General features: G+C 43.1%; 2 protein-coding genes across 6 annotated transcripts in view; both read left to right on the top strand.

Moving 5' to 3' along the window:
* apodb (apolipoprotein Db) overlaps positions 1-25818 on the top strand; it is a 313363-nt gene that overhangs the window by 243539 nt on the left and 44006 nt on the right. The window lies entirely within an intron of this gene.
* The window catches only part of LOC131470795 (rho GTPase-activating protein 21-B), an 87915-nt gene that overhangs the window by 22849 nt on the left and 39248 nt on the right, over positions 1-25818 (top strand). For 2 of the 4 annotated variants that reach the window (XM_058646793.1, XM_058646784.1), the window contains exons 1-2: positions 18379-18980; positions 23535-23729. In XM_058646793.1, the coding sequence (XP_058502776.1) occupies positions 18669-18980; positions 23535-23729 (507 nt within the window). In that variant the 5' untranslated portion in view covers positions 18379-18668. Of the gene's footprint in view, positions 1-18378; positions 18981-23534; positions 23730-25818 lie in introns of those variants that run through there. The other 2 variants (XM_058646811.1, XM_058646802.1) reach the window with 1 other exon arrangement.

Below are 25818 nucleotides of genomic sequence, written 5' to 3'. Positions count from 1 at the left end.
CCCATTCAAACTGCCGCTGGGTGAGGGTGATGCCACTCGATGGGTGCAATCAGTAAATACCTTTTTTTTTGTTTGGATGGTGTGTGACTACAAGATTGCCAGATCTGGGGTGCATTAGGCGCACATGGGTAGAAAAGGAACCACAGAGCCAGGAGGAGAAACATTACTCTGAGTGAAGGAGACATTTGGTTTCTACTGGTTGTGGTTATGGTTGAGGGCTGATGGTTATAATCCTAAGCGTGAAATCTGTATTAGCCTTGAGTGTGCATTTGTTTGTGTTGAGGCAAGGCACATGTCCACAGTTGTCCTCTGGGGTCTGGAACATTGGCTTTTTCGGTTGGGAGTCCGTGCAGACCCAAACTGGAGGTGGGCTCGCGTTTCTCTGCATCAGGTATATATATAATTTACATTGCACAGAGCCTATTGGACCACATGTGCTTCCATAGATGGTAGCTGACATCACACAACCAAGGCAACGCCCTCTGGCTGGATACTAAACACTTTGGGACCAGTGGACTGATAGAGGGTGAGAGTGCAGAAGTAGATCCAAGTGTAGAAGGAGATGCAGGGGAGGGTGTAAGGTAAGTGACAGAAGATGCTCTTGGAAGAACTGGGTCTTCAAGAGCTTCTTGAAGACAGACAGGGCCTCCCCCTGCTCTGGTAGCACTCGGTAGGTCATTCCACCAGTGTGAAACGACGCATGAAAAGGGTCTGTATTGTCTTGTGCGGGTTGTTGACACCGGCAGGTGACAATTGGAAGTTGTGCCCTGTGATGCCAGAACAGTAGGACACCAGCTAACGGGAGAACATTTTTACAAGATCCCCCACACATCCAAAGAGACGGCAGAGGTGAAAGAAGACTCTTTGGTAAATAATGGACAGAATCTTACTGACAAACAAGTCTGCACAGCACTGTTAACATGGCAGGTATTTACATTACTCTGCCCACTGCTCATGCCAACATGACACTTACCCGTCCAGTGACAACATCGCTATCTTTAGCCGCTGGACTCCAGAGTTGAATGTTTGTCACAAAGCCAGATTGCATCCATTTTCCCCCCCCTCCAGGCTCTTGTAAACTTTCTGGAGTAAAGATGAATGAAAGGTAATCAGGAAGTTGAAGATAATGTGCTCTCTGGCTGTTTCAAACCTTGCGACATATCTGTCGATCTCTGTGGATTTAAAGTGACGGTGAACTCTTGAGAGATTGAATCCAGCACCGGACCCATTCATTTTTGCCAAACCAAGTCACGTGACGGCTACAAGAAGACCCAGGTTCAAGACCCAGTCGGAAACACGGGCCTTTCTACATGGAGTTTGCATGTTCTCCCCGTGTGTGTGGGGCGGGGGGGTTCTCCGGATTTTCCGGTTTCCTCCCACAGTCCAAAGACAAATTGGACACTCCAATATAGGTGTGAGATTGTGGGTGGATGGTTGTTTCTCTGTGTGTCCCTGTGATGGACTGGTCATATGTCCAGGGTGTGACCTCGCATATTGCCCTTTGAGATTGTGGAGGATAAAGTGGTAGAAAATGGATGGGTGGATGGAGTCACGTGACATCCGGAGCTCTATTCCAGGCTGTGATGCACCCTTGGTTTGATCAAAAGAGATGGCAAAGAAGATGGAAACCATGGAAACTTGCTTGAGGTTACATGAGGAAAACCACTGGTACCCACACACACACACACATGCAACTCAGTGCTGAAAGAATACAGGGACATACAATACAAAAGAGGGTAAACTCTTTGTGAGGAGCATTTTAGAATGAGCACAAAAGCATTTATGTACACACAGGGAAATGTGAGGTGGCCCAACCCTAATGGGGCCATGACACAGTACAATGGAAAGCTGTGAATCAGGTGCAGCGATGCTCTTGTCATTCCCGGTCTGATCGTCCGTCCAACAGCTCGGCTCAGCTCAGGGGATTTACTTTGTCTGGTTTGATTGATTTCTGGCGAGTGGCAGTAATGGACATGCGGCCGCACGCGTGCACTTTGCATGTGAAATAGAGCAAACATCCATACGCCGTGTATCATATACACAAACCCCGTATTCCATAGCCTCTCCACTCTCAACATTCCATTGGCCACATCTCACCGAAGGCTACAACTGCTTTTAATCAGTTGGGTCAGGAGGCTCCAGATGGGCCTCAGTGTTGGGTGGGACTGCCACGGACGTGGTTTAGGAGGAGGAGGAGGGGGGCTTGAGCTTGTAATAGTCAACATATTTGTGCCTCCCCTTCTCTACATCCCCTCCCCTCCTGTATTGCGTCACCGTCCTCAGAGACCCGGGCTGGACGGCTCTCGCTGCACTGGCCCTGCCTGCCGTTCCTCTTCCTCAGTGCATGCTTTCCTGAAGGCTCCCAGTTTTCCAGTGTTTTTACAAGTGAACATTTTCCATCATAGGACTTGCATTGCTTTTTTTTTAAAAAGAGCACTATGTGCTTTTGGACAGTGTCACTGCAGGATGTGTCCTTTTTTTTATATAGACTCAGGAAAGATATCTGTAATATTGAGTTCACTGGGTACAGAATGTTGGGATCGAGACATGAGGACCATACAGAGAAATATGTAAGGAATCTCTGTGGATGTATGTCTGACCGGAGGAATGGGACCTCATAGACTAGCGGCCTGCAACCTTTAGAATGAAAAGAGCCATTTTTGTGCCTTCTCCACCCAAATAAAATGAACCTGGTACCCATAAAATGAAGATAATGTATAAAGTTTTTTTTTATACAGATATACTATCTTTAAAAGAACAAAGTAACATTTTTTGACTTCAGTGTAGATTGACTGTTCTTTCTATGGGTGATTTTTGACACATTTTCTGTCATTTAAATTCCTTTAAAGCCCAAAAACATGGAGTAAGCAAGAGATTTGAAAGGCCGCTGAGTGATTTGTCTGCTCAAGTTCCAGGTTCTGTCTCTACCCCCTCCTCTCCTCTGTCTCCCAGTTTTCCTTTTACCCCAACCTGTCTTGGCAGATACTGCACATCTTTGAGTCTGGTTCTGTCAGATACTTCTTCTTCCTCTTATAAAACCGTTTAATATAATAATAATAATAATAGTAATATATCAAAGGCGACACACAGTTGCTGCGTGAATGTGAAAGTACCGCCACTTCAAAGACTGTGATGGCACAGATTCTTCTGTCAGGTGTAATTTTGACATTCTTTTCTTGCTGAGTAGCCAAAACAGCTCACAACACAGCATGCACGCACTGGCACACGGAGTAATTTCATCCCCCCATTTTACGTTTAACTACCATAATAGCTGGCCTTTGTCAGCGCGTTATTATACCACTTTTTTTTTTTTTGCTTTGATTCGCTCCATGTTCAGTGTTGCTTTGACAGTGTTTACAATCGTAACCTGGATACCATACTACTAATCTCCCCCTCTTCCCCCTTTACTTCTGGGGTCTCGCGTTACAGAGGCTGACGTCGCCTCGTTCTCAGCACAGATCTGTTGAAGGCAGGCACACACCCTGGGCGAAGGTCACAACACATCCGCGCTACAGGAAACGTCTGGGACGGTCTTTAGAAGCGGAACGGGATCCAATGTTGTTCCTCAAAAACTCATTACCACTATGAGAGATTCCTGACCTCACACTGACATCAGGGTTTAGGTTTCCAAATGTTGGCATGAGCCAAAGAGATTCCCACATGACGGGCGAAATAGGAGGTACAGGAAGTGGTTTCAGGAACAAGGAGGAGGACCTGGTAGTAGCTAAATCCTTGTGAGCGTAAAACAAGCAACAAGAGGTCAGTTTACACCAACATAACAAAGTCGATGAATGAATTAACACGAGCAAAGGAGGATTTCAGGGGATGAATGGGATGGAGGAGGATGAGGAGATGGCCTTCTTTTAATCCCATTTCAAACTACATGGTCAACACTTTTAACCTCCCTGAACTCACCTCAGTCTAACACCAGTTTCCCCTCTAAATTTAACCTTACATCAGGTTTCCCTTAAACCCGGCCAAACCTAAACCACAACTATTTAGATTATACTGTATTTGTATGTCTTTACCAAATATCTTTTGTATGTTTTATGTATTAATTGTTTTTCATCATATAAACTGAACTGAACTCAGCTTAGATTTGATTTGGCGACTAATGAACTGCGGCGAAGGCCTCAGGCTGCAGAGCGGCGGGGGATATAGTATAGTGTGTCACTTCTGCTATAACACTCCCTGATGCCTTTCGTGGTGGAACAGTTCTGTCAGTGTGGGATTTGACGGCGTTGAGGTGTTGCTCAGTTTAGCTGCTGATCTATGCTCTCTTAACAGGATTACAGTGCTTTCACCTGAAGGGTAGACAGACTCTTAAATGCTTGCAAGCCGTCTCTGACTGCCAAGCTGTCCTTCACTCACCTGCGAGGAGGAAATGCACAATTCTGCCGCACGAGTGAGATCCATCTAACTGTATTTTTTGCGGGCGGAGATTCGGACACTCAGACTGTGTGTGGATCTGATCTGTTTTGTTTACTCAAGTAAAAATGGGTTTTTGATTTCTCCTCTAAAGACAGGACGTATTCTAGTGATACCTAGTGTCTTTTCAGGCCGGCACTTTGAGATTTTTCCACTCTAAAATGCCGTCTCCGTGTGGAGGGAGTTCTTATGCATATTCACCCAAACCCGTTTTCGCTTGGACAGGCCGTGAGTCAGCTGCTCCAGCTCAGCCACACCACCATCACTGACACAAACACACACACACTCATTCATACACACACTCTTGCCCCTCCTCCACACACACACACACACACACAAGTAAGTGACAGTGGAGTTTGTTGGTGAAACCATCTGCTCATCAGTCTGCTCCTCTCCCCCTCTTTACTTCCACATGGACTCACACATGTGCCACAAACAATGGACACTGCTGAGTCACATGACCCAATGTCCATGTGATCAGTCTTTTATTTTTAGAAATAAATACTTTTTTTGGATCATCTTGTTGAGAGTTTTTTGCCTTTGGATCAGTTTGTTTTTGTTTGACTTGAGCTGTTTCTTATTGTTTTTTGGGAGGGGGGGTTGGTTGATTTTGTTTATTCGTATTTATTCATTTTTACATGTCACATATGTGTTTTTAATGGCTGCTCTGAGACAAGTGTCCCCTCCAGGGACAAGCAAATTAAGTGACATCATAAATATTTGGAGAAATCCATGTTCTTGCCTGTAGTGAGTCAAAATATTCTGTTTGTGTAATCATTTCTTTTAACCACAATGACTAAAAACTGTCTCTTTTGCTACAGTTGTGCATAATAATTTTGCTTAAGCTTGTGTCTGGAATGTGTTTTAAGTTTCCATAACTCCCCAAATCCTCAAAGAAGAAGTGACTTTGACATAAAGTCTATATTTTTTTTACAGCATCCTAAAGCCGCACATGTCGTGTATGCATGCCAGCATCACAATGTGATGATTTTAAAGTGCTGGTTACTTTTATATGACTTCAGTAAACTCCACTTTTCTTTAACCTTAAAACTGAAATAGATTGAAGTTTTGACTTAAATGTGCCAATATGATTCATTCTGATTGGAGGAACAACACCTCCAGTGCTTCATATCTTCACAGAATGTCCACTGGGGGAGCCTAAGATTCTGGTTTGAAGTCTCTACAATGACCTTTTTGGTTTCTGTTTTTAAGTTTTTGTGGTAATCTGACAAAACACAACATTTTATGGACATTAAAGTTTGCAAGTATTAAACCTCAGGTGAATGAGTTATAGTTATAATAGTATAATTGATAGTGGATTACAAAACAATCTGTTGGTCTTTCATAGACAAACAAGGCGTGAGTTGCTCGCCATGCAGCAGTGGTGTTGTTTTTGTGTGATGGGAAGAGCGGTTACTCATCAGGAAACATGGACTAATTTACTCCAGATTAACAAAGTACAAACAGACAGGGCTCTTCTTGGTTTGTCAGGGGGGGGGGGCTCGGACCCTCTGGACAAACATGTGATGAAAACATTCCTGTGAAGAATGACTCAGCTGCGACATGCGGAGAGAGAGCTAAATGATCTTTTATTGTGCTGGTCTGTGTCATCATGACATGAGCGGGTGTTGTTGGACAGACCAAGATTAAAGAATTGAACAGACCGAAGTTAAGTAGCTGTTAAGAGTCTCTGATGTCAGCCGTTAAAAGAGATGCTGCTCAGAAAAAATTTGGTCCTGAGAGAACATTTTAATCCCATTTGACTTTATTGTGTTGGATTCTGGTAAATGAGGCCGAATCCTCATGAAAACAAACGTTACTTCAACGCTCAAAGTGTTTGAGAAACACTCAAACACTTGCCTTTGCAGCAACAAGACCGGAGTTCACGACCGATGCGGGACAAGGGCCTTGCTTAAATATCGTGATAAAATCGTACCGTGACTTAAATATCACGATAATATCGTATCGTACTGTGACTTAAATATTGTGATAATATCGTACCGTGACCTAACTATCGTGTTGATATTGTACCGTGTATCGTCACATAAATATCGGGATTATATTGTATCATGACATAAATATCGTGATTATATTGTATCATGACTTAAATATTATCATGATATCGTACTGTGACTTAAATATCATGATAATATTGTAACGTGACTTAAATATCGTGATATTATACCATGATTATAATATCATATCGTACCGTGACCTAAATACTGTGATGATATCGTATCGTGGTAATATCGTACTGTGACCTGAATTACCTGATAATATCAAAACGTAACCTCAATATTGTGATATCGCACGTGACTTAAATATCGTGATAATATCATATCATGGTATCGTACAGTGACCTAAATATCGTGACATTGTACCGTGACTTAAATATCGTGATAATGTTGTATCATGATGATATCGTACAGTGACCTAAATATAGTGATATCGTACCGTGACTTAAATATCGTGATAATATCGTATTGTGATATCTTACAGTGACTTAAATATCGTGTTAATATCGTATCGTGGTGTCTCTAATTCTTCTCTCCTCTTCTTCTTCTTCCCTGCCTCTCTGTGTGTCCGCAGCAGGTCACATCGACCCTCTTGAACAGCAGTCCTTCCTGGCTGACGTTCACTGTCCGAGACATTTTTCAGTCCATCTCCTCCCCGAGGCTCTCATTTTATCTGCTTTTCTTTCCCTCATTTCACCCTGATTTCATGGCCTGGTTTCACTCATGACCCTCAGTGTCCCACTTCTTCTTCTTCTTCCGTTCCCAGCAGCTCACGTCATGCTCTTGCCCCCCCCCCCCCAGTCTCTGTTCCCACCCTGTGACCTCGGGCTTCAGCGTCGCGGTGACTCTCCAGCTGACATCAGACAGCGGCGCAGACATGATGATGATGATGATGATGATATAAAAAAATCTGTGATTACAGTCGAGGCGATCCACAGAATTACTCAGCACCATAAATCAGACCTGTGTTCACACTGAGACACTGCGAAATGCCCTCGGGAGGAAACGCCTTCCTTTGAAATTAAGCTGCAGGATCTTCTGCCGAGGCTGCTGTGGAGTTTCTTGCGTGCTGACACACTGATTTATCTGCACATGTCTGTTCTCTGTGACACTTAAACATCACACACACACACAGTGAAATTATGTGCAGTGAGAGTACGTACAAAGACGGACGGCGTTCCGTTTGTGCTACATCGTTGCGTGCGCGCGTTTCTCAATATGTGAAATTGAAATAAGTTGCGAATTCTTCCATTTTCCTGATGAATATTGTCATTTTTATCTGAAACGTTGAATATCAAAGTGTCTTTCTTTCTTTCTCCATTTCCCATGGAGAAAACGTGAAACTCACAAAAACACAGACTCATGTAGATCACACGGTCACATGGTCTGTGTGAACATTAGCTCAGCAGACGTGGATGAAGAGTTCATATCGCCTTGAATATTTCATATTCCAACGCGTTGTAAAGTCTATTTTTGGAGTCGTAGAGCGTGTCCGTCTGTGGTCGCTCATGAATTTTAAACGACAGTTGTGAATATTTCACCCGTCGACTAGAAATAACTCCACTGGACACAGTTGTGAATTCATCTCTTACCCACAGTGCAAAGCTCCTCAAGAAATTGTATTGTCTTGGAAAGTATTATTTTAAGTGTCTTGTACAGCTATTGAGTTTCTTAAAAACCGGTTTGCTTTTACTTTGTGGTCGATGAGCCACTAAAAGCGTAACTAAAGGTAACTATTTTACTATTTAGTTGACATTTGCTCCATTTCTTTATTACCTACTGACAGAAAACTTGCATTTGTTGAGACAACGTTTGAATTGCGAGGATTTTAATGTGTTTTTTTGAGATGAATATCAGAGGGTTTTAAAGGTGACATCGAATGCTTGTATCACACATATATGTTAGTTATGGAGGTCTACTTACATATATTAACATGTTTTCATGATTAAAAACCTCCTAATCGCTGCAAACGAGCCGATCAAAATATCTCCTCACTGACGCTCTCGTCAGCCGCGCTGTTTCAGACCAAACAGTTGCTGTGATTGGCCAGCCAACGAGAGCTTTACAACTGTCCTGTGATTGGCCAGGTACCTGGAAGTGACGTAATAGATAGGCCAGCTCTCAGATACACAGCTCCCCCTCTGGCACGGTGGATGCTCTGCATCTCAGCAGCTACAACGAGAGTAGTTCTTCTTCTTCTGCGGTTGAATGTACGCAACCGGATGTGCCCGGACTAGTGCCCGCACCGGGAGGCACTACGGTGGTGAGGATTTCTGATGACGACATCAAATTAAGGAAGTGTCGATCCGCTTCGCAGAGCCCAGGAAAACAATACAACACTATTTTCTCAGCAGTGGCTGAACTGTTTGTTCTGAAACTTTAGGGTTTCATAAACGAGGTAATGACGCAGATACACACACAAACGCAGCGTTAATTGGAGCTTCCGGTCTATGTCACCTTCAAACATTCTCTTTCCGATAATGCGATCCAGGGAGTCTCACTGATATTGGTTTGATATAATACTATAAGTATCAATGTCAGCATCACTTAGGACTGACAACACACATCAGCCCTGCGTTAAAAAATAAACCTTGGTTCACAGTGTGTCACACATACAGTTTCATTCATTCATTCATTCATTCATTCATTCATTCATTCATAGATTGTTTTGTTTCATGATAACACCGAGCACCGCTGAGCTGCACGTGCGTTCTCGCCTGCCTCCATATATCCGTCACACTGTAAATATGTATATATCCGTGAGGCATGTGTCTGGAGCGAGTAAACCCTCCGCCCTTGTCTGAGTCGACAGCAGCCCGACCTCAAACCTCAGCCCTGGTGAATTCCAGGATCGTCTTACACCGACTGCTGCTATATGGGCTCTTTATGAAGCGCAGGCGGCCGCGCGCTAACGGCAGCGTCGCAGCTTGTTAAAGGAACCTTTCAGCCAGGCTGGAAAAGGCCGAGCGACTCAGTTTACATTCAGGGTGGACAGGTTAGTCTGTGTCCTGTTCTCACGCGTCGGTAGAAGCCGTCGACGTGAATCGAGCGTTTGTCCGAGCGTCTGATTAAAGCTGCTGATGTGGACATTTCCAGACGTGGTGGTGTAGGGTGTTGGGTGGATTCTGGACAGAATAGTGGTGTCTGACGGAGTGAATCCTTCTCCTCTTCCTCTGGGGGTTTAGCCCAACCCTATAGAGCAGTGATTCCAAAACACTGGGTCATGGCCCACAGATGGGTCACAGGAAATCTTTTTGGGTACCCCCAACAATTTTGCAGATTTTTTTACCAACCCTTTTGTCGAGATTTATGTGTATACATAACTAGAGGGTTGCTGGTTCAAGTCCCCACCTGGTCAAGCGCTGGGCTACCCCTGAGCAAGGTACTCAGTCCCCAATGCTCTCCACCAGAGGTGTCAAACTGGCGGTCTGCAGGCCAAATGGCCCCCCCCCATTCGATTACATATGGCCCTCCACTTAATATCATCTTACTATGAAAACATGGCCCACAACCTTCCTTTAAACACAGCGTGTGTGGCTGAGGCAATGGAATATAGACGGAATAAAATACTAAATATCAACATGTAATTACATATATAAGCTTTTTTGGTGTTTTAATTTGATGTCCACGTTATTATTTGCTTATTTTTACACTTATTTTGCATAAATATAAATATGTTTTGATTGTAAGATACACAGCATTCCATATCAAAACAAGCATTTTTACTTTGAAATTCTGTGAAATATCATTATGAAAGTCTTTATTGTGATATCATGATGGAATATGTGTACTCATTTTAAGCTCACCCACGACTGAACAGTTGTTTCTTATCCCAGTTTCTTCCTCTAGACCGGCCCCCCCTTGTCCAGACTAGATGCTCATTGGCCCCCAGGTCATTTGAGTTTGACACCTCTGCTCTACACTCTAAACTGATCCTAGTGGGTTGCATCAGGAATGGCTTCCGGCGTAAAAAAAACTCATCCGCTGTGGCAAAACTCCCCGAACGAAAAAAATTGCTCTTGTTATGATTGATGTTGTGATTTGGGTCAGGATTGTTTGCCGTGTTTAAAGTTTTTTAACTCTGTGTGAAGTTGAACAGATGAACTGAGCCTGTCCGGATCTGACAGAACCGGACTTGTCAAGCCTGGACAGATATTTTGGAATTGAAAACAAGGGTTGTATTGAGTCACATTGGCTGTAACCATTGAAACGATTGCATGTCATGTTAAGTGACTTTATCTGGGTTTAGTTTCAGTTCGGGTAGAAAAATGCAGTGCTATGCAGTGTTCTAGTTTGGACTTCATTTTGATTGGACGTTGCAGGTGGTCACTATCTGTTGAATTTCAATTATCTGGATAAAGGTGAATGGGGAAAATTATTAAAATATTTTGTGTGAATAACTTTAAAGAAGCTGTCGATCAAGTACCACAAAGGGGAATCCAGCATCTTTTCCAGTTTTTCCAAGACCGGGTAATAAATTTATAATGATCCTGTTTAAGATACTCGTTTTCCACTTATACGTGTAATACGTTCACTAAAAAAATATTTTTTATTTGTTTGTAACAACACTGATATTCATGTGTTTCTGTGTACAGTAGATTGTGGAAGTAAATCTTTGCCTTTACATGTTCAATAATCAGTATATTCATATAAAATCACATTTTCTTGTTTTTACAGAACAAACAAATGATTCTACAGACAGACTTTTCTTAACACAACAAAACTCTGTTGTGTTTATAAAGTCCTTATACCCTCGTGAGTCAATGTTTGGACGAACCTTCCCGACAGCACAAACAGTGTAGAAATGTGCAATGTTCACCCTTTTGTCGGCGCTGCACAGTAGCAGCGGGGGGTCACAAAGCCAGGTCAGATGTCACATGACCTCTCGTCACCACGTCAGTCTGACCGGAGAGTAACTGTGTCTTCATTAGTGCGTCCTCATGATCTGAGGGTTTGTGGTTTGTCCCTGAGGAGAAACTATCTGAGCGAGTTGGAAACATTTTTAAATTCAGAATGGAGGTGTGTGTGTGTGTGTGTGTGTGTGATGGGGTGTGGTCGTCCTGTCATCACAAACATATTTGTCTCTCTTTTTCACGTCCTGAGCGCAGCTGTGGAGGGAGTGAATGAGGCTCCTGCTCAATGCTTGATTGGCACAGGCGTTTGTCTGGAGGTGTCCAGGGATTTCTGGAGACAATTGTCCAAATCAAGCAGGGCTCCTTCACCGCTAATATGCACATGCAACCCCTGCTACCGCCCCCCTTCTCCCCCCCCCCTCCCACCTTCAGGCTCGGGGCTTTGTCTTCCTCTGTCCGTGTTTTTTGGAAGAATGTCCAAACCCCGTAAGCTTCTCCTCGCTGCAGCCTCAGCTTCATCCTGAAGGCAGGAAACCCCCCGAGTTTCTCTTCTTTTGTTGTGCTTTTCTTCCTCCGTGCTGCACACACACACACACACACACACACACACACACACACACACACACACACACACACACACACATCCACGCACACACACACATGGTCTCCATAGCAAACTGTGAATTCTAAAATTCTGGAGTTGTTTTTGCCAGTGGAACAGAGTCGATGCACTGGCTCATAAACGTGTCGTGGGCATGACTCACTGGGAGTTAAACTGGTAGCTTAAGGAGTTGCGTCATGACTCTGTTTGATTTGGAGAGTCTGAAAAAGTGAACGAGTGCCGGTGCCAGCGTCGTCCTCACGACCAAAGCATGCATGAGAACAGGCAGATATACTTTTTTTATTTTTTTATTTTATTGTTTTTGGATTTTGCCCCGTGACAACTTTTATAGGTGGCTTTGACATTAATTGTAACACGACCTCTTATTTGCTGAGGAAACATTGGGTTGTGATTTGTCAATATGTGGGTAACAGTTAAAAGACCCACATTTATCTTTTATGGTGAACATTTGCAGTCATGGCAAGAGCTGGTTTTTGTGAAAGAGATGTACTAACATGTACTAATGGTGTTTTCCATCTGTTGTCACCAAAATTAAACCTTATTTGAAAAATGTGGCTGTTTTTGAGGATTTTGGGCCGTAATATCCAGCCCTTAACTAAACAATAAGACACAAATTATCTCTTAAAAGCTGTTACATACAATACAAAATACAGTTCTGGTCAGAGTTGAACGAGGTGGAGAGCATCGAATGGCCGAAAATGAGCACTTCAAAGAATCACTCAAAAATGTTTGTGTATTGTTACTTTCTTACACCTCTAAATGCTACTGGATTTTTTGGGGGGGGGTTGATTTAGATTTTATGGCTGTAGAATTGTCCGAGAAAATGTTAAATGAGTGAGTTCATCTGTCCCATTTTCCAAAAATAACTTTCACTTTCTATATCTGGCAGTTTAGGAAAGTACTGAGAAGCCGACGTCACAAACGCGTGACGCACTGGTGAATCTCTGTCTGTGATTGTTACGCTCGTTCCAGCTGGAAGTCACCGAGGTTCTACCGTAATGACAAGTATATGGCCGCAATTAAAGCTTTATTTCTCTGCTTTTACGGTATCCATCCATCTGTCCATCTTCTACCGCTTTATCCAACACATGAGGGTCACGCGGAGTGCTGTCACTGTGTCTTTCTTGTTTAATATTTACACAAACTGTTAATAACATCCCCCCAAATGAAAACAGCCTCCTCCACTCACTTTCTTTTTTATTTTTCTCCACTGTCTGGAATGAAAGTGTCTGTCCAAAAACACCCTCTCTGTTTCCCTAGCTGCCTCCTCCCGCTCTACTGACGGACGAGAGTGCAGTGAAATTACATCACAGGCTCTTTTTATATAATATCTGACTCCACTTTTGCCTTCAACGCCCAGATTATTCCCATGAAACGTGATCTACCTGCTGGAGTAGATGTGCGTGATTGGCTCTTTGCAGTCTCCGGTGTCTGCTGTAGGGTCTCCAGCCGTCGGTTGGTTTGAAGAAGGGCTTTATAGTTGTGCAGTGGTGTGGCTGCATCGTCTGTTCCTCGGCCCTCATTAGCCAGTCCTTTGTTACAGTAAGCTCCATACTTGGTGGAGCCCAGATGCAGCATGTCCAGATTAGATCTTACACCCACCGGGAGTCCTGAAAAGACCACCCCCCCCCGAACTCGACGTCTAATCCTCCAGCGGTACTTTCTCTTTTCTTCTCCCGCTCTGTGCCACACACATTCACGCCCGCAGATACATAAAGCTGCTCACACACGCACACGCGGACCATTTGGAAAGTTCCGAATCACTCATTTTAGCTGCCATGTGTGTTTTTAATCCCCCGTCCAGAGATCCTGTCAGCTGCTTCCTGCACGACGGCAGGCCTTTTTGCCACTTTTGAATCCCCGTAGCTTAACATAAGCATGGATGAAAATATCTTTGTCTTACATAAATGCAAACATCAGAAAGAAGTTTTACAGCTCAGGGGAGGAAATGCAGCTTTTCCTCTTTAGCTTCTTCTGAATCCACAAATTAGACTCATGACCGGCCTTAAAAGACCCATGCCGAGCCTTAAATAGCTCGTCAGTTTCTCCATCCATGTCTTTGTTTTCACCACAGCCGCAGTCTGGATGTAATCCTTGGCCCCGGCATGTGATGTTGTGTGAAGCCACAGAAACATTTGTGGAATTATCAGCAGGGAGGACTCGCGGAGACAACAACAAGGGGCTCGACAGAGACCATCCAAACAAAATACACACAAGGCACAACCACCGTCCGTCTGCACCCATTGGTAGAATTTCACAAGCCTCTGTGGCCACACTTCAGTCACTTTTATCAACTGGACCACACCGGTGTTATTAGTTATTGCAGCAACACTCACAATTTGCACCTCAGTGTAATCTCATAAAGGTCTTCAAAGTCTCTTCCTCTTCTTGGTGTTCAACATCTACTGCTGCTGCTGCTGCTGCTTTTATTGTGTGTTTGAACACGACCGTCATCCAATTAACCTGTGGCTGTTATTTTAAGATGTTGAAAATTGAAAGTCGAGTAAATACTGAGATACTGAGAAGTTCTGAGGCGACACCTGCGACCAGGCTCCAACTAGACAACACCAGTTGTCAATGATGACTCATATTACTCTCTTTTCCTGGTCGGCTTCAGGAGGAAACCCAGAAGACTGTAGCTGCTTATTCCACTGTAAAATATTGAGATTTCAGACATTTCCTTTGCTAAATGTTGGAGATTAACGCAAGTTTGCAGGGATTTTTAACTGATCTACAGTTCGGCATTGTTCGCTTTGATTAATGTGTCAGGCACAAGGTAGCAGGTACCATCGCTCATGGAAAAGCAAAAAAAACATGCGGTGCCGAGGCGTGTTGCGATCATGTAGTGGAAAAGCGTTTTTTATATCCAGTCTGTGGTTGTGTCACATGACTGAATAGTCAGCACTGTTGCCTAACAGAGAGAAGACCCAGGTTCACAACTCGGTACAACTGAGGGGTCTTTCTGTGTAGTGGATGAACTCATATGAAAAGTGTAATGCCAGAGAAAATAGGAGAAAGTCCCATTTTCAAACCCCTTAAATCACCTTAAAACACTCTTCTGTCCTTTAATTATGCCTGTACGTACACTGATCTGTCCACAAACACAAGTAGACACACACAAAAAAAGTGAAGTCACATGAGTGCTCATGAAGAGGAACACCCGAGGCCAACGTTGGCCGACATTGTTGTGGTCTGGTTCGTTTCCCAGGCAACGGCATAATATTTCTGGGTGGTATGTCTCTTTTTTTTCTCTCTTTTTTTAGGGAAAAGGGGGTCCATTTCTTAGAAAACAGAAATTCCATCAGATGTCTTTTTTTTCTTCTCTTTCTTATCATATGTTTTAGATTTAAGAGGAATTTAGATATATACATGACGGAGCCTATAACGGTCACAAACTCCCGAGCGGAGGTGAGAAGCATTGTTTGACTGTGGCCTGGTAAAAGCGGAAACATAACGACAAAAAAATGACATTTCCTCGAAACCCGCTCGTGGCCTCGCACACAGGACTATTCTTGTAACGGCTTAATCCTTGTTTTGGCTCGCGCAGGTCAAGTGTCTGGACCGGGCCGCGTATGGCGACGTCTATTTCTGCCCGTCTTTTCCGTACAGAATACCACATGCTATATCCAGTCAAGTCAATGTGGTAACAAGATGCTCATAACCGAAATGCCAAGAGGGAACATTCCACGACTGGATTCCTGATGTTGTTTTGATGGCCGCTGCTGCTGCTGCTGCTGCTGCCATGGATGGCAAATATTCCTTAGAATGAAAATAGTCTGGTGTTTGCATTTTCACAACTTTACAAAACCACAGCGGGCCGCAGAGGGATCCGCATTAGCTGTTCTTGGAAGTCGACCGTTCAAGATTATGGGACAACCTGTCCTCACTCTGGAGACGTATTATATGGATGCTGAAATTCAGACTAAAGAGAGATATACATGGGATGTATTTAACACGTACAGTAGTAGGAGGCCGTGCAGCAGCAGCAGAGTGTAATGATGTTTCTACTGGAGCAGCAGAAATGCTCCAGAGAGCCCTGAGATGAAAATGTGATTAAATATTAAATAGATGTTTTGGCCCCCGCTCTCGTCTCTGGGGATTCGCTAAAAGGTATCGGAGCAGAGTCTGTTCCTGCTCCCAAACATCTCACTACTCCTTAAAATAAAGGCGGTTGCCAAGCCTCTGCGGAGTTTGTTTGTCTTGCAGGATTGAGGAGGTGTTCCCTCGTGTAACCTCTTATGTAACGCGGTAAAAGGCACATAGTGTGGAGGGAGAGAATGGGTCTGAATTTATGTGCGTTAAGGCAAATTGATTGATTGAGTGTTGAGGTATGACTGTCACGCTCGACTATTTCTGGAGACGCCGACGCTTCCTCCCCGTTGTTGCCCGTGATCTCCTCCCGGACACAAAGTGAAGGATAAGTTTGGACCGTGTTCGACTTGACCTGTGTTTTCAATCACTCTGGCTAATTGGATCTCATGTCAGGTTGAAGTTTTTAAGTGTGGAGTCATCGCCGTGTCAGCCTTCACAGGTCCACTCATAAACTGGAAGCAGAGTTGAGAATTTGGAGACGTTTGCAAATGTTTGTCCTTATGGTGGACGGATAAAATGTGCATTATGCAGATGGTAAGGTTGGTAGATGAGTAATGTTTTAGGACAAACACTATCTTTCGTCTATCAAAAGGTCATGAAGGCTGTCACTTCAAAATTCAAGTTTGACAGGGTTCCCATGGGTCCTTGAAATCCTTGAAAGTATGTGAATTTGAAAGAAAATTCTGAGGCCCTTGAAAAAAAACCTCTACATTACTTTTCTAGTCTGTCGAGAACTACTGGTTTATGTAGAAACGTGGTGCCGACAGCCTTTCAGTGACGTAATTACATTGTACACAAGACACATCCAGATATAATAGAAAAAGTATTTTGTGAGTTGCTGAAACATGGCAATTCATTTTTCTACCTTAGTGTGACCTCTGGTACTGGGAAGAGGAAGCTAGTTTCTTGTAGTCAGGACAGTAGAAGCTGGTTGCAAGTCTCAGGCCAGCCACAAGGTGGTCAATCTGTCATAATGACCTGACAGTAGAGTTTAGATCCGACTGGAGCCTTTACATTATCTGTCCTCCACATCGTAAGCTGTGTCAGCACATTCAGTCCTTGAATTGGTCCTGGAAAGTCTTGAAAAGTCTTTGAATTTGATGTCAACAAAGGTGGGGGAACCCCAGGTTTGACATGGTATTCCCGGTCGCCACAACACATGTGACAAGATTTTTCATTATTATACTTACTGTTAGTCACACTAGATTCTGCTTCACTTGGGGCGGAGCCGACAGCTCAGTTAAAAAGATGAGTCAGTTCATTTGTGGTCACTACAGTAAAAAGAACCCAAAATACTTCCATATGCTGCTTTTTAGACTAGTTTCCCGCTCAGAACTGTTTGGTTTGCGTGTGTCCTTGAGGTTAGAACAGTCACTGTTGTGAAGTGTATCTAAAGCCAAGCAGGGGTCACTGCACCCTCTGCTGGAACATGTGGTCATTAGTTTAGATGTTGTGATGCGCTTCTATGCTGTTTATTTTGAACCCGAAACAAGTTTTCAAGGTTCTAGTTTGAGCTTCCCCCACATATATTTGAACGTATATCTGCATTTCAGGTAAGATTTGACACAACCCTGGACACTTTACACTGGAGAATATTGTTTTGTCTTTATTTTGAGAAGAAGAGAGAGAGCTTTGATGACATTTGTCAAGAAATGGTTAGATGTTGGTGATGATGCGGACACAGATAAAGTTGTAAGGTAGTGGTTATTGACACTGTAGGAAACTGAGTGTCCTTCCTGGAATTGTGCTCTCTTTGAGTGTTTCTATGTTATAACACAAAGAAAAAAAAATACCAACCACTTCCTGTGCCTTTGCTACGTTGCATACAACTGTTAATGACGTTAACCAAAGGCATGGGCTGCAAATTAGTCATGTCCCGAGATCATGCATCGCTTTTGTTATCCTTACGCAACTGTGAAAATCTGCATGGTTCCTGTAAATAAGTATTTTCAAGAGCTAGCGTGTGTGTTTTTGTGCGTTCCTCTCGTCTCTCTGACTGACCACCACCACATGCACCACGCAGGCATTTGCTGTTTGATTCCGCAAAACCGATACGTCCACCTTATCTGCATTAGACCCTCTTGACTTGTTTCCCTCGCTGTAAAAACATTCCCGGGTTATTCCTGTCTCCTGGCAGATAGCGGCTCGTGTGGTGCCTGTTTTGTTTTTGTACTTAACTCTCCTTTGACTCCTTGTGAGCATCTCGTCTTCTCCTCTCATTTGTTATGATTTATTGATTAGCTTTTTAAAAGGTTGGCAGGGTAAGAGATGAGTTAGAGGGAGACAGAATTCACTCCAAGCCCGCCTGGTGTGTGTGTGTATGTGTGTGTGCATACTTCAGAGGGAGGTTTCTGTGGAGAGTGGGTGGGTGCTTCAGTCAGTCGGACTGGGCTCTCTGCAGAGCACTGAGCCACTGTGCTCTCCTCTCAGCTGAGTGGAAATATCATGTGTCTGCGCCGGGACGCCCAGAGGAAAAGCCCCATTTTCTCCGAACTGAGACCAGAGCGAACGGGGAGGAAGAGAGAGGGAAATGAAATGAGCTCGGGCAGAAACTTGGAGACTTCAGAGAGGAGGAAGTAAAAGGACGCAGTGTTTTTCTGAGGATAGTGTTCCGTCCATTCTGGTGTCTGGTCCAAACACCTCAGACTTGGCGATGCCATGCTGGCCCAGAGGAATGGGCTACCCCCAGGCTGTAAGCCAGCTCCTCTGAAGGATCACCCCGACCTGCGCGACGTGGACGTGAACGCCGTCGGTTGCTGCTCCCTCTCGCCTTCGCCATCGTCCGGAGGTTGTCCCTGGGCTCGACTGGCCGGCGTGGACGGCTGCCTGTCAGAGCCGTACTGTCTGTGGTTCCAGCTTTTGGCCAGAGCCTACTGGGGTGAAGTGGAGCTGGGTCTTACCAGTCCCAACCGCAGCGTGTCTTGGGCTCGGCTGCGAGAAGCATCCAAGAAGAATTGCATCCGATCTCGGGTAAGGACGTTGTGTTAAGTTTTCAGCCACATTTACTCACAGGTTTTTAGGACTTAACAGCGTCTGGCAGATGCGCCCAGATTCACATTCGATCAGGGAGGCGAGGTGTGAGGCAGCTACACTTTGTTGTGCCATCTGAGGAATTTAGTTTGCGTCATCCTCCTCAAGAGCAGCCTTTCTCTGACCAGTACCTTTCATAACATGAGCAAGCGAGTGTGTGTGCATGGGGAGTAAAGTTTTGTTTATTGTTATTGCTGCTCCCCTCCGTGGATTCACAGTGCCTCTTTGCTGTATGCTTGTCAGAGGAAGATATGTTTTATCAGGGAGTAGCCTCAATCTCCAAATTTCATCCCCAGAAAATACCTATATTTTAGCCCCTTTTTTTTTTTGCTTCTGGGGAGCTCTCTTTCTGGAATGAAATGGTTGTCCAGAGGAGGCCAAGGAGGGAAATGAAAGACACATTTTTCCTATGATTTATTCAATAAGGATGACTAATGTGGTCACAGAAGGAGAGATGTTTGGAACCAGAGGGAGTGAACGAGGTAGAGCCATGAAGTCAGACGACTCATGGGTGACTCACAGATTTAAAAAAAAGAAAAAAGAAAAAAAGATGGAGAAAAGCTGAGTCCACAAGTAACACCATTCAAATTCACTTGCATACATAAAGACACAGGAGAGGTCATGCAAATGCACCTTCGTCGCAGGCAAAGGCGCCATATGGAGGCACACGAATCAAACCCCTGTCCACCACGACTGTTTTCATGATGAACAGATTGCATGCATAATTGAGCAGCATTTATCAGGTAATTGTGCGAGCTTGTTTGGATCACATTTACAGTATTGTTCCCTCCTGAATACGGCCAAAGAAGCACAGTTGCAGCTGCAGTTTCCCTGAACACTCGGCGAGTTAAGCTGTGTTTGCAGATGCCAACTTTTTAAGTGAACAACTGTATTTGTCCAAGTATACAAACACTCGTGGTGAATCCGTTTATTAAATGAAACAACTTTGCTGTTCATGTTTTTCATGATATTTTGCCCTGGCTGAGCCATGACAACCTCGAGTATCAGAAAAGGCCGTTTCCCGTTCTAATATTATTCTAGATTTTTGACCAGTGTCGATAGAACTGATACTGGTACTTGGTGTTTTCTGGTTGACCTATTGCATCGCAGACCAAAACAAATCATTCTGTGTCCTACTACTATTACTACTGTTACTACTATTTTACTATTACTATTGCTATTTACTACTATTACTACTATTTTTTTCAGGGATGACAAGATTCCACTTTTTCCTGTCCGATACCAACAGCACAAACTCGAGTATCTTTCAATACCGATTTCAGTCCGATATGGTCACGACCCATTTGTGCCATTGCCATAGTCGAATTCTCCAACTGTGCAACAGATACAGAAGAAGCCCAAAAACATGACTCAGCTAAAATGCCCCTGCTGATTTGTATTTACATTTCTACTAGTGCAGCATGCAGTATATAGGATTTCTACCCAATATCAGAATCGTATCGGCTCATCCCGAATTCAGTTACATCAAAATATTGAAGTCTTTTTTGCTGACAAAGCATCAAATCTGTGTCACTGTCAGTCCAACAAACAAAAGTTTGGATTACACTGTATTTTTTTCGTCATTGTCTTCATCTCCAACCACTAGGGGGTTGTATTTTATTTCTTATATTCTGCCTGATGCTGATGCCCGGGGTCATGCTGGTAGACCAGCGTGGGCCAGCATGGACCAGCATAGACCAGAATAGACCAGCATAGACCAGCATAATGATGCTGGTGGACTAGCATAGACCAGCAAAAACCAGCTTAATGATGCTGGTGGACCAGCATAGACCAACATGGACCAACATGGACCAGCATAGACCAACATAGATCAGCATAATGATGCTAGTGGACCAGCATAGACCAACATGCACCAGCATAGACCAGCATGGACCAGCATAGACCAGCATGCACCAGCATAGACCAACATGCACCAGCATAGACCAGCAAAGACCAGCATAATGATCCTGATAGATCAGCATAGTAATTGAACATAGGGCTGCAGTATCTGGGTGTTGGTCTAACCTTGAGAATGTCCATTTAATACAATTTTCAGCATGTTTACATGTATTCATAAGTCTAGTTTAAATGGGGCTAACACAATAATTAGATTTTTTCTTACATCATGTAAACTGCTGTATAATTCAACATTTTTTTATAGGAACAGAGAGAGAGAGAAAGTGAGAGCGAGAGAGCGAGATGGAAAATGTGTGTGTTTGTGTGTGTTCTTCAGCCGCGGGGCCGTTTGAGTCAGATGGCTCAGCTATTGCATAATAGCCACATTAAATTTTCAGCATGAAATCAAAACAAACAGCTGAGTTGGACTGTGTCAGCTCCTCTCCTCTCTTCTCTCAGTTACATTATGGACCCGGGGCTCAGCGCCAGTTCAGCTCCACTGAGTATTGGTGGTGATTTCACCAGTCATAGCATTAAGCCCACACCCATCCTGCATTCTCTGGAGGCCTCTACATCTGCTGCTCTCACAGAGGCAGAGGGGCGGGCGGTGGGGAGAATGTCTTTGTGTTGGATCCATACCTAAGATGTGTTTTTGGTGGGTGAGAAAACCCGGGCTGAGGCTCAAACTCTTGGCTTGTGAGAGTCATGATGGTAGTTCGAGCAACGACCGCTAGCGCACGCCCTGCGGTGCAGCGGTTCGGGCTGCGCTGTTACGTCGATGATGGATGTGACAGATATCTCACTGCTCTGGCAGCAGGGATCTGGGTGGCTTCTTTTTTTCCACCACAGAGATGTTACAGGATATTTCCTTTTATGTGTTTAGGTTTGCGATAAATCTTGACTTTTAAAAGCTTTGTAGGGCAATAAAAGGTGCATTGAAGTTTTGGATTTTGATGTTATTTGAAAAGTTTCATGGAAAAGTAACAGAAATTCTCGAAACTGACTCTTGCTGTTGCTAATGCCGCTTTTCCACTACATGGTCCCGCCTCGCCTCGACCCTTGGTTTTCCATTACGATATAGCTCCTCCTCAACGTGGGTGGAGTCATCATAGTACGGCTGCGTGAAACTGCCGTGACGTGGTTTTCTACGCGACACAAACTAGTGACTTGTAAAGGAGTTGTTCTGGGTTTAACTGAATCGTTAGAATCAGTCGATTAAAAAGATTTGTTCACAAAATCGTTCAGTACTTCCTGAGATCGCTAAATACACCCGACTCCTCTGTTAAATATTGACATTTTAGACATTTCCTTTGCTAAATGTTGGAGATTAACGCATGTTTTCAGGGATATAAGGGATTTAAGTATTTTTATCTACAGTTTGGCATTGTTCGCTTTGATTTTTGTGTCGGACGTCTTCTGCTTATCCACATCCAAGTCTTCTTGCGTAATGAGGATGATATTATTAGTAATTACTGCTGTATATATTTGAGTCTATGTGATATAAACAGCAGAAAGTTTCCCTGTTTGTCTTGGTTTGTGTAGCTGAGGCACATGAACACATGAACACATGACTCAGTGTGTCTCACGGTATTTTCAGCTTTGCGTCAGTTGCATATGCTCCGATGATGTGGAGCACGTGTTTTTTATTTAATGAGATTTAAATGTTGTTGTTGTTTCTTTTTTATGCCGTGTTCGTCACGGTAGATTTGCAGGAATGTAGAAGATAAGTCTGGCCGTCAGATTAAAAACTCGCCCAAATTACCCCGTAAAGCCCTGGATGTGTAATAACTGAAGCCATATGTGTGATGCTGTGATGATGTGTGAGGAAGAACTCATGTGAATTTACTGAGGTTTACCTTAAAACTACAGGCACTTATTTGTCTCAGGTAAGTATGGGTGCTTGAAAGCCTTGAAAATGCATGGAATTTCTGGAGAAATTAAAATATGTTGTAAAATAAATAGTATACTTACAGGTTATTATTTTTCAGGTTCAAATCTTGTTTTTTTAGTTTCAAAACATTTTTTTTTCAGATTCAAGTAATTTTTTTAGTTTCAAATCTTGTTTTTTCGGTTCAAATCTTGTTCCTTCAGGTTCAAATCTTGTTTTTTCGTGTTCAGACTTTTGGCTTATCAGCCTCCAAACACAAAAGTAGACTTTTGAAAAAAATAAATTCTATTCTATATTCAACACAAGTATTTATTCAGTATTACTGAAACCCAACTCTCTTACTGTGTTTTCGGTCCTGATTCCATTGAAAATGTTGTCAGAACACAACGTGACACCTGAGCAGAAACATCATCATCATATGAAATACATGAAGAAACTCTGTGTTGTTTTGTAAATCAGGACGATTAATGAGATGTGTGCTCATTCACAGGCTGCTTCATCTGTGAAAACAGTGTGTCATTATTTTCATAACCACATTTGACTTCTTCTATGGAAGAGAACTCAGAGCTGGGTTTCCCAAACCTGGAGGAGGTTCACCCTCCTGTAAAGGGACATGAAGATCATTTATTACATAAGATTACATAGCGATGAGTTTACCGGCCTGTGTAATGTTCTGAAGACTGACATGGATATTCCTGTTTTTTCTTCAGGCTAAGCAGAAGGATGGGCGCGATCAGAGCGAGGTGTCGGCCACCGCCGCTTCCCCCGGGGCAGAGGAGGAGGAGCCTTTCTCCTGGCCGGGGCCAAAGATGCTTCACCTGCGCCGGACCTCACAGGGCTTCGGCTTCACACTGCGGCACTTCATTGTCTACCCTCCTGAGTCTGCAGTCCACAACTCTCTGAAGGTGAGAGGACAGCGTCTGACGACATCTGCGCGACCTTCAGACGGAGAGTGTCTCACAGCTAGGGTTAAGAAAACGTTTTCAGAGCAAATAAACTCGTTGATGGAAGTCATGTTAGAAACAGGTTCACATAGCTCGGTTCACTGGCAAAGTTTTACTGCGTCCTTCACACCAAACATCAAGCAGAAGATTTAGCATCAAATGTATTTGGTTGGAATATTTCAAGTCTTGTTTGAAAAATCATGTGACTTGTGTGATTAATTGATGACGTTTGGTCTATAAAAATTACGAAATTATCCAGTTTCCATGATTTCTTGTAATTCGGAGGAAAGAAATTAGATTTTTTTCAGGTTCAAATCTTGTTTTTTTAGGTTCAAATCTTGGTTTTTTTTGCTCCAAATCTTGTTTTTTCAGGTTCAGATCTTATTTTGTCAGGTTAAAGTCGTGTTTTTTCAGGTTCAGATCTTATTTTGTCAGGTTAAAGTCGTGTTTTTTCAGGTTCAAATCTTGTTTTTTTTAAGGTTGAAATCTTGTTTTTTCAGTTTCAGATGTTTTTTTGCTTTCAGATAATTTTTTTCATGTTCAGACTTTTGGCTCCAATCATGATTATAGAGCTGATTATTAAAAAATGACAAATATTGGCTGGATTAATGGGCCAACAAAGACTTAAAGTCTCTGTGTACTACTGTCTTAGTTGTACAGCAGTTAGTTTTTTTCCCTGGTGTCTATTTCTGACTTGTATCATCCCACCTGGGACGTCTGCCAACTGTCCTCTGGATAACATCAGCATCAATCTGGCCTGCAGTCTTAATCCCGACGTTACAACACTTCCGCCTCCTAACGGGCACAGACTAATGCAGACTAAAGGGCTTTGCTTAAACACCACAGGACTTATTTAATGGGAAAATGTGCTGTCGTTTCAAGTCGGCTCTCCCTCAGAGCTTATCAAGGCCTCGCTCATATGAGTTTTCCTAAGTGATAATTCAGGATAAGTTTGCGTTTGCTTTTCTCTGAAGTGTATTTTGACAACCTCCCGTGTTTGCACAAAGGGATTTCCTTCAAAGCTTGCTTAGTACGTTAAGTTTATAGCTTTTGGCCCGGAGTTGTGCGTGCTTGAAGAGAAGAGAGAGAGTGCAGCGCAAATGTTAGGACTTTGAGAAATGTGTGGAACCAAAGACACGGGCAGCTTCTCTCACCGCACGTCTTGGGTCTCACAGTTTTGTTTTTGGCCACTTTAAGGGCCAACGTTTGTCAATGTGAGCTTCTGTTATCTCACAAAACTTTGTGATTCGGATCACGATTGTCGGCTTTCAGCGGTGCTGTCGCTAAATACACCAGACTCCTCTTTTAAATATTGACATTTTAGACATTTCCTTTGCTAAATGTTGGAGGTTAACGTCATGTTTTCAGGGATTTTTAAGTCTTTTTAACTTTAATCTACAGTTCAGCAATGTTGGCTTTTATTCTTGTGTCAGATGTTCATGACTCTTCAGTGACGACACTCTCTGACAAATCAGTGGGATTTGGAACTTTAAGTACATTTTGGAACTTTAAGTAGATTTGGGAATTATAATTAGATTTTGGAACTTTAAGTAAATTTTGGAACTATAAGTAGAATTTGGAATTATAAGTACATTTTGGAACTTTAAGTACATTTTGGAATTATAAGTACATTTTGGAACTTTAAATTTTGGAAGTATAAGTAGATTTTGGAATTATAAGTAGGATTTTTAAGTCTATGGCTGTGGTGGCTGTACACTTTAAAACTTTAACACTGACGGGATGTGAATTAAAGCTGGAATGTGTGGATTTTTAACTGCAGGAAAAAAAAATGAGAATAAAGTGGCTATTATGTGTAAACTTTTACAGCAGTGGCTCTGGACCGTATATTTAACCACCCCTGAGTTATTTACCAAAAATGTATCCAGTTTTTAAGCTTTCTTCTCTTATATATCCTCATGTGGGGCTGCAGCTTATTCACCTGATCATCAATGAATCTCTTTGTAAATGAATTATAAAACCTTTTATACCAAGTATCACCTGAGAAAAGACCGAGCTGTTGAAGTAACACGGTTATCAATAAAAACGTTAA

Source organism: Solea solea, chromosome 1 (assembly GCF_958295425.1).
Source record: "Solea solea chromosome 1, fSolSol10.1, whole genome shotgun sequence".
NCBI lineage: Eukaryota > Metazoa > Chordata > Actinopteri > Pleuronectiformes > Soleidae > Solea > Solea solea.
Note: the sequence above shows the minus strand (reverse complement) of the source record. Positions and strands in the feature narration are given on the sequence as shown.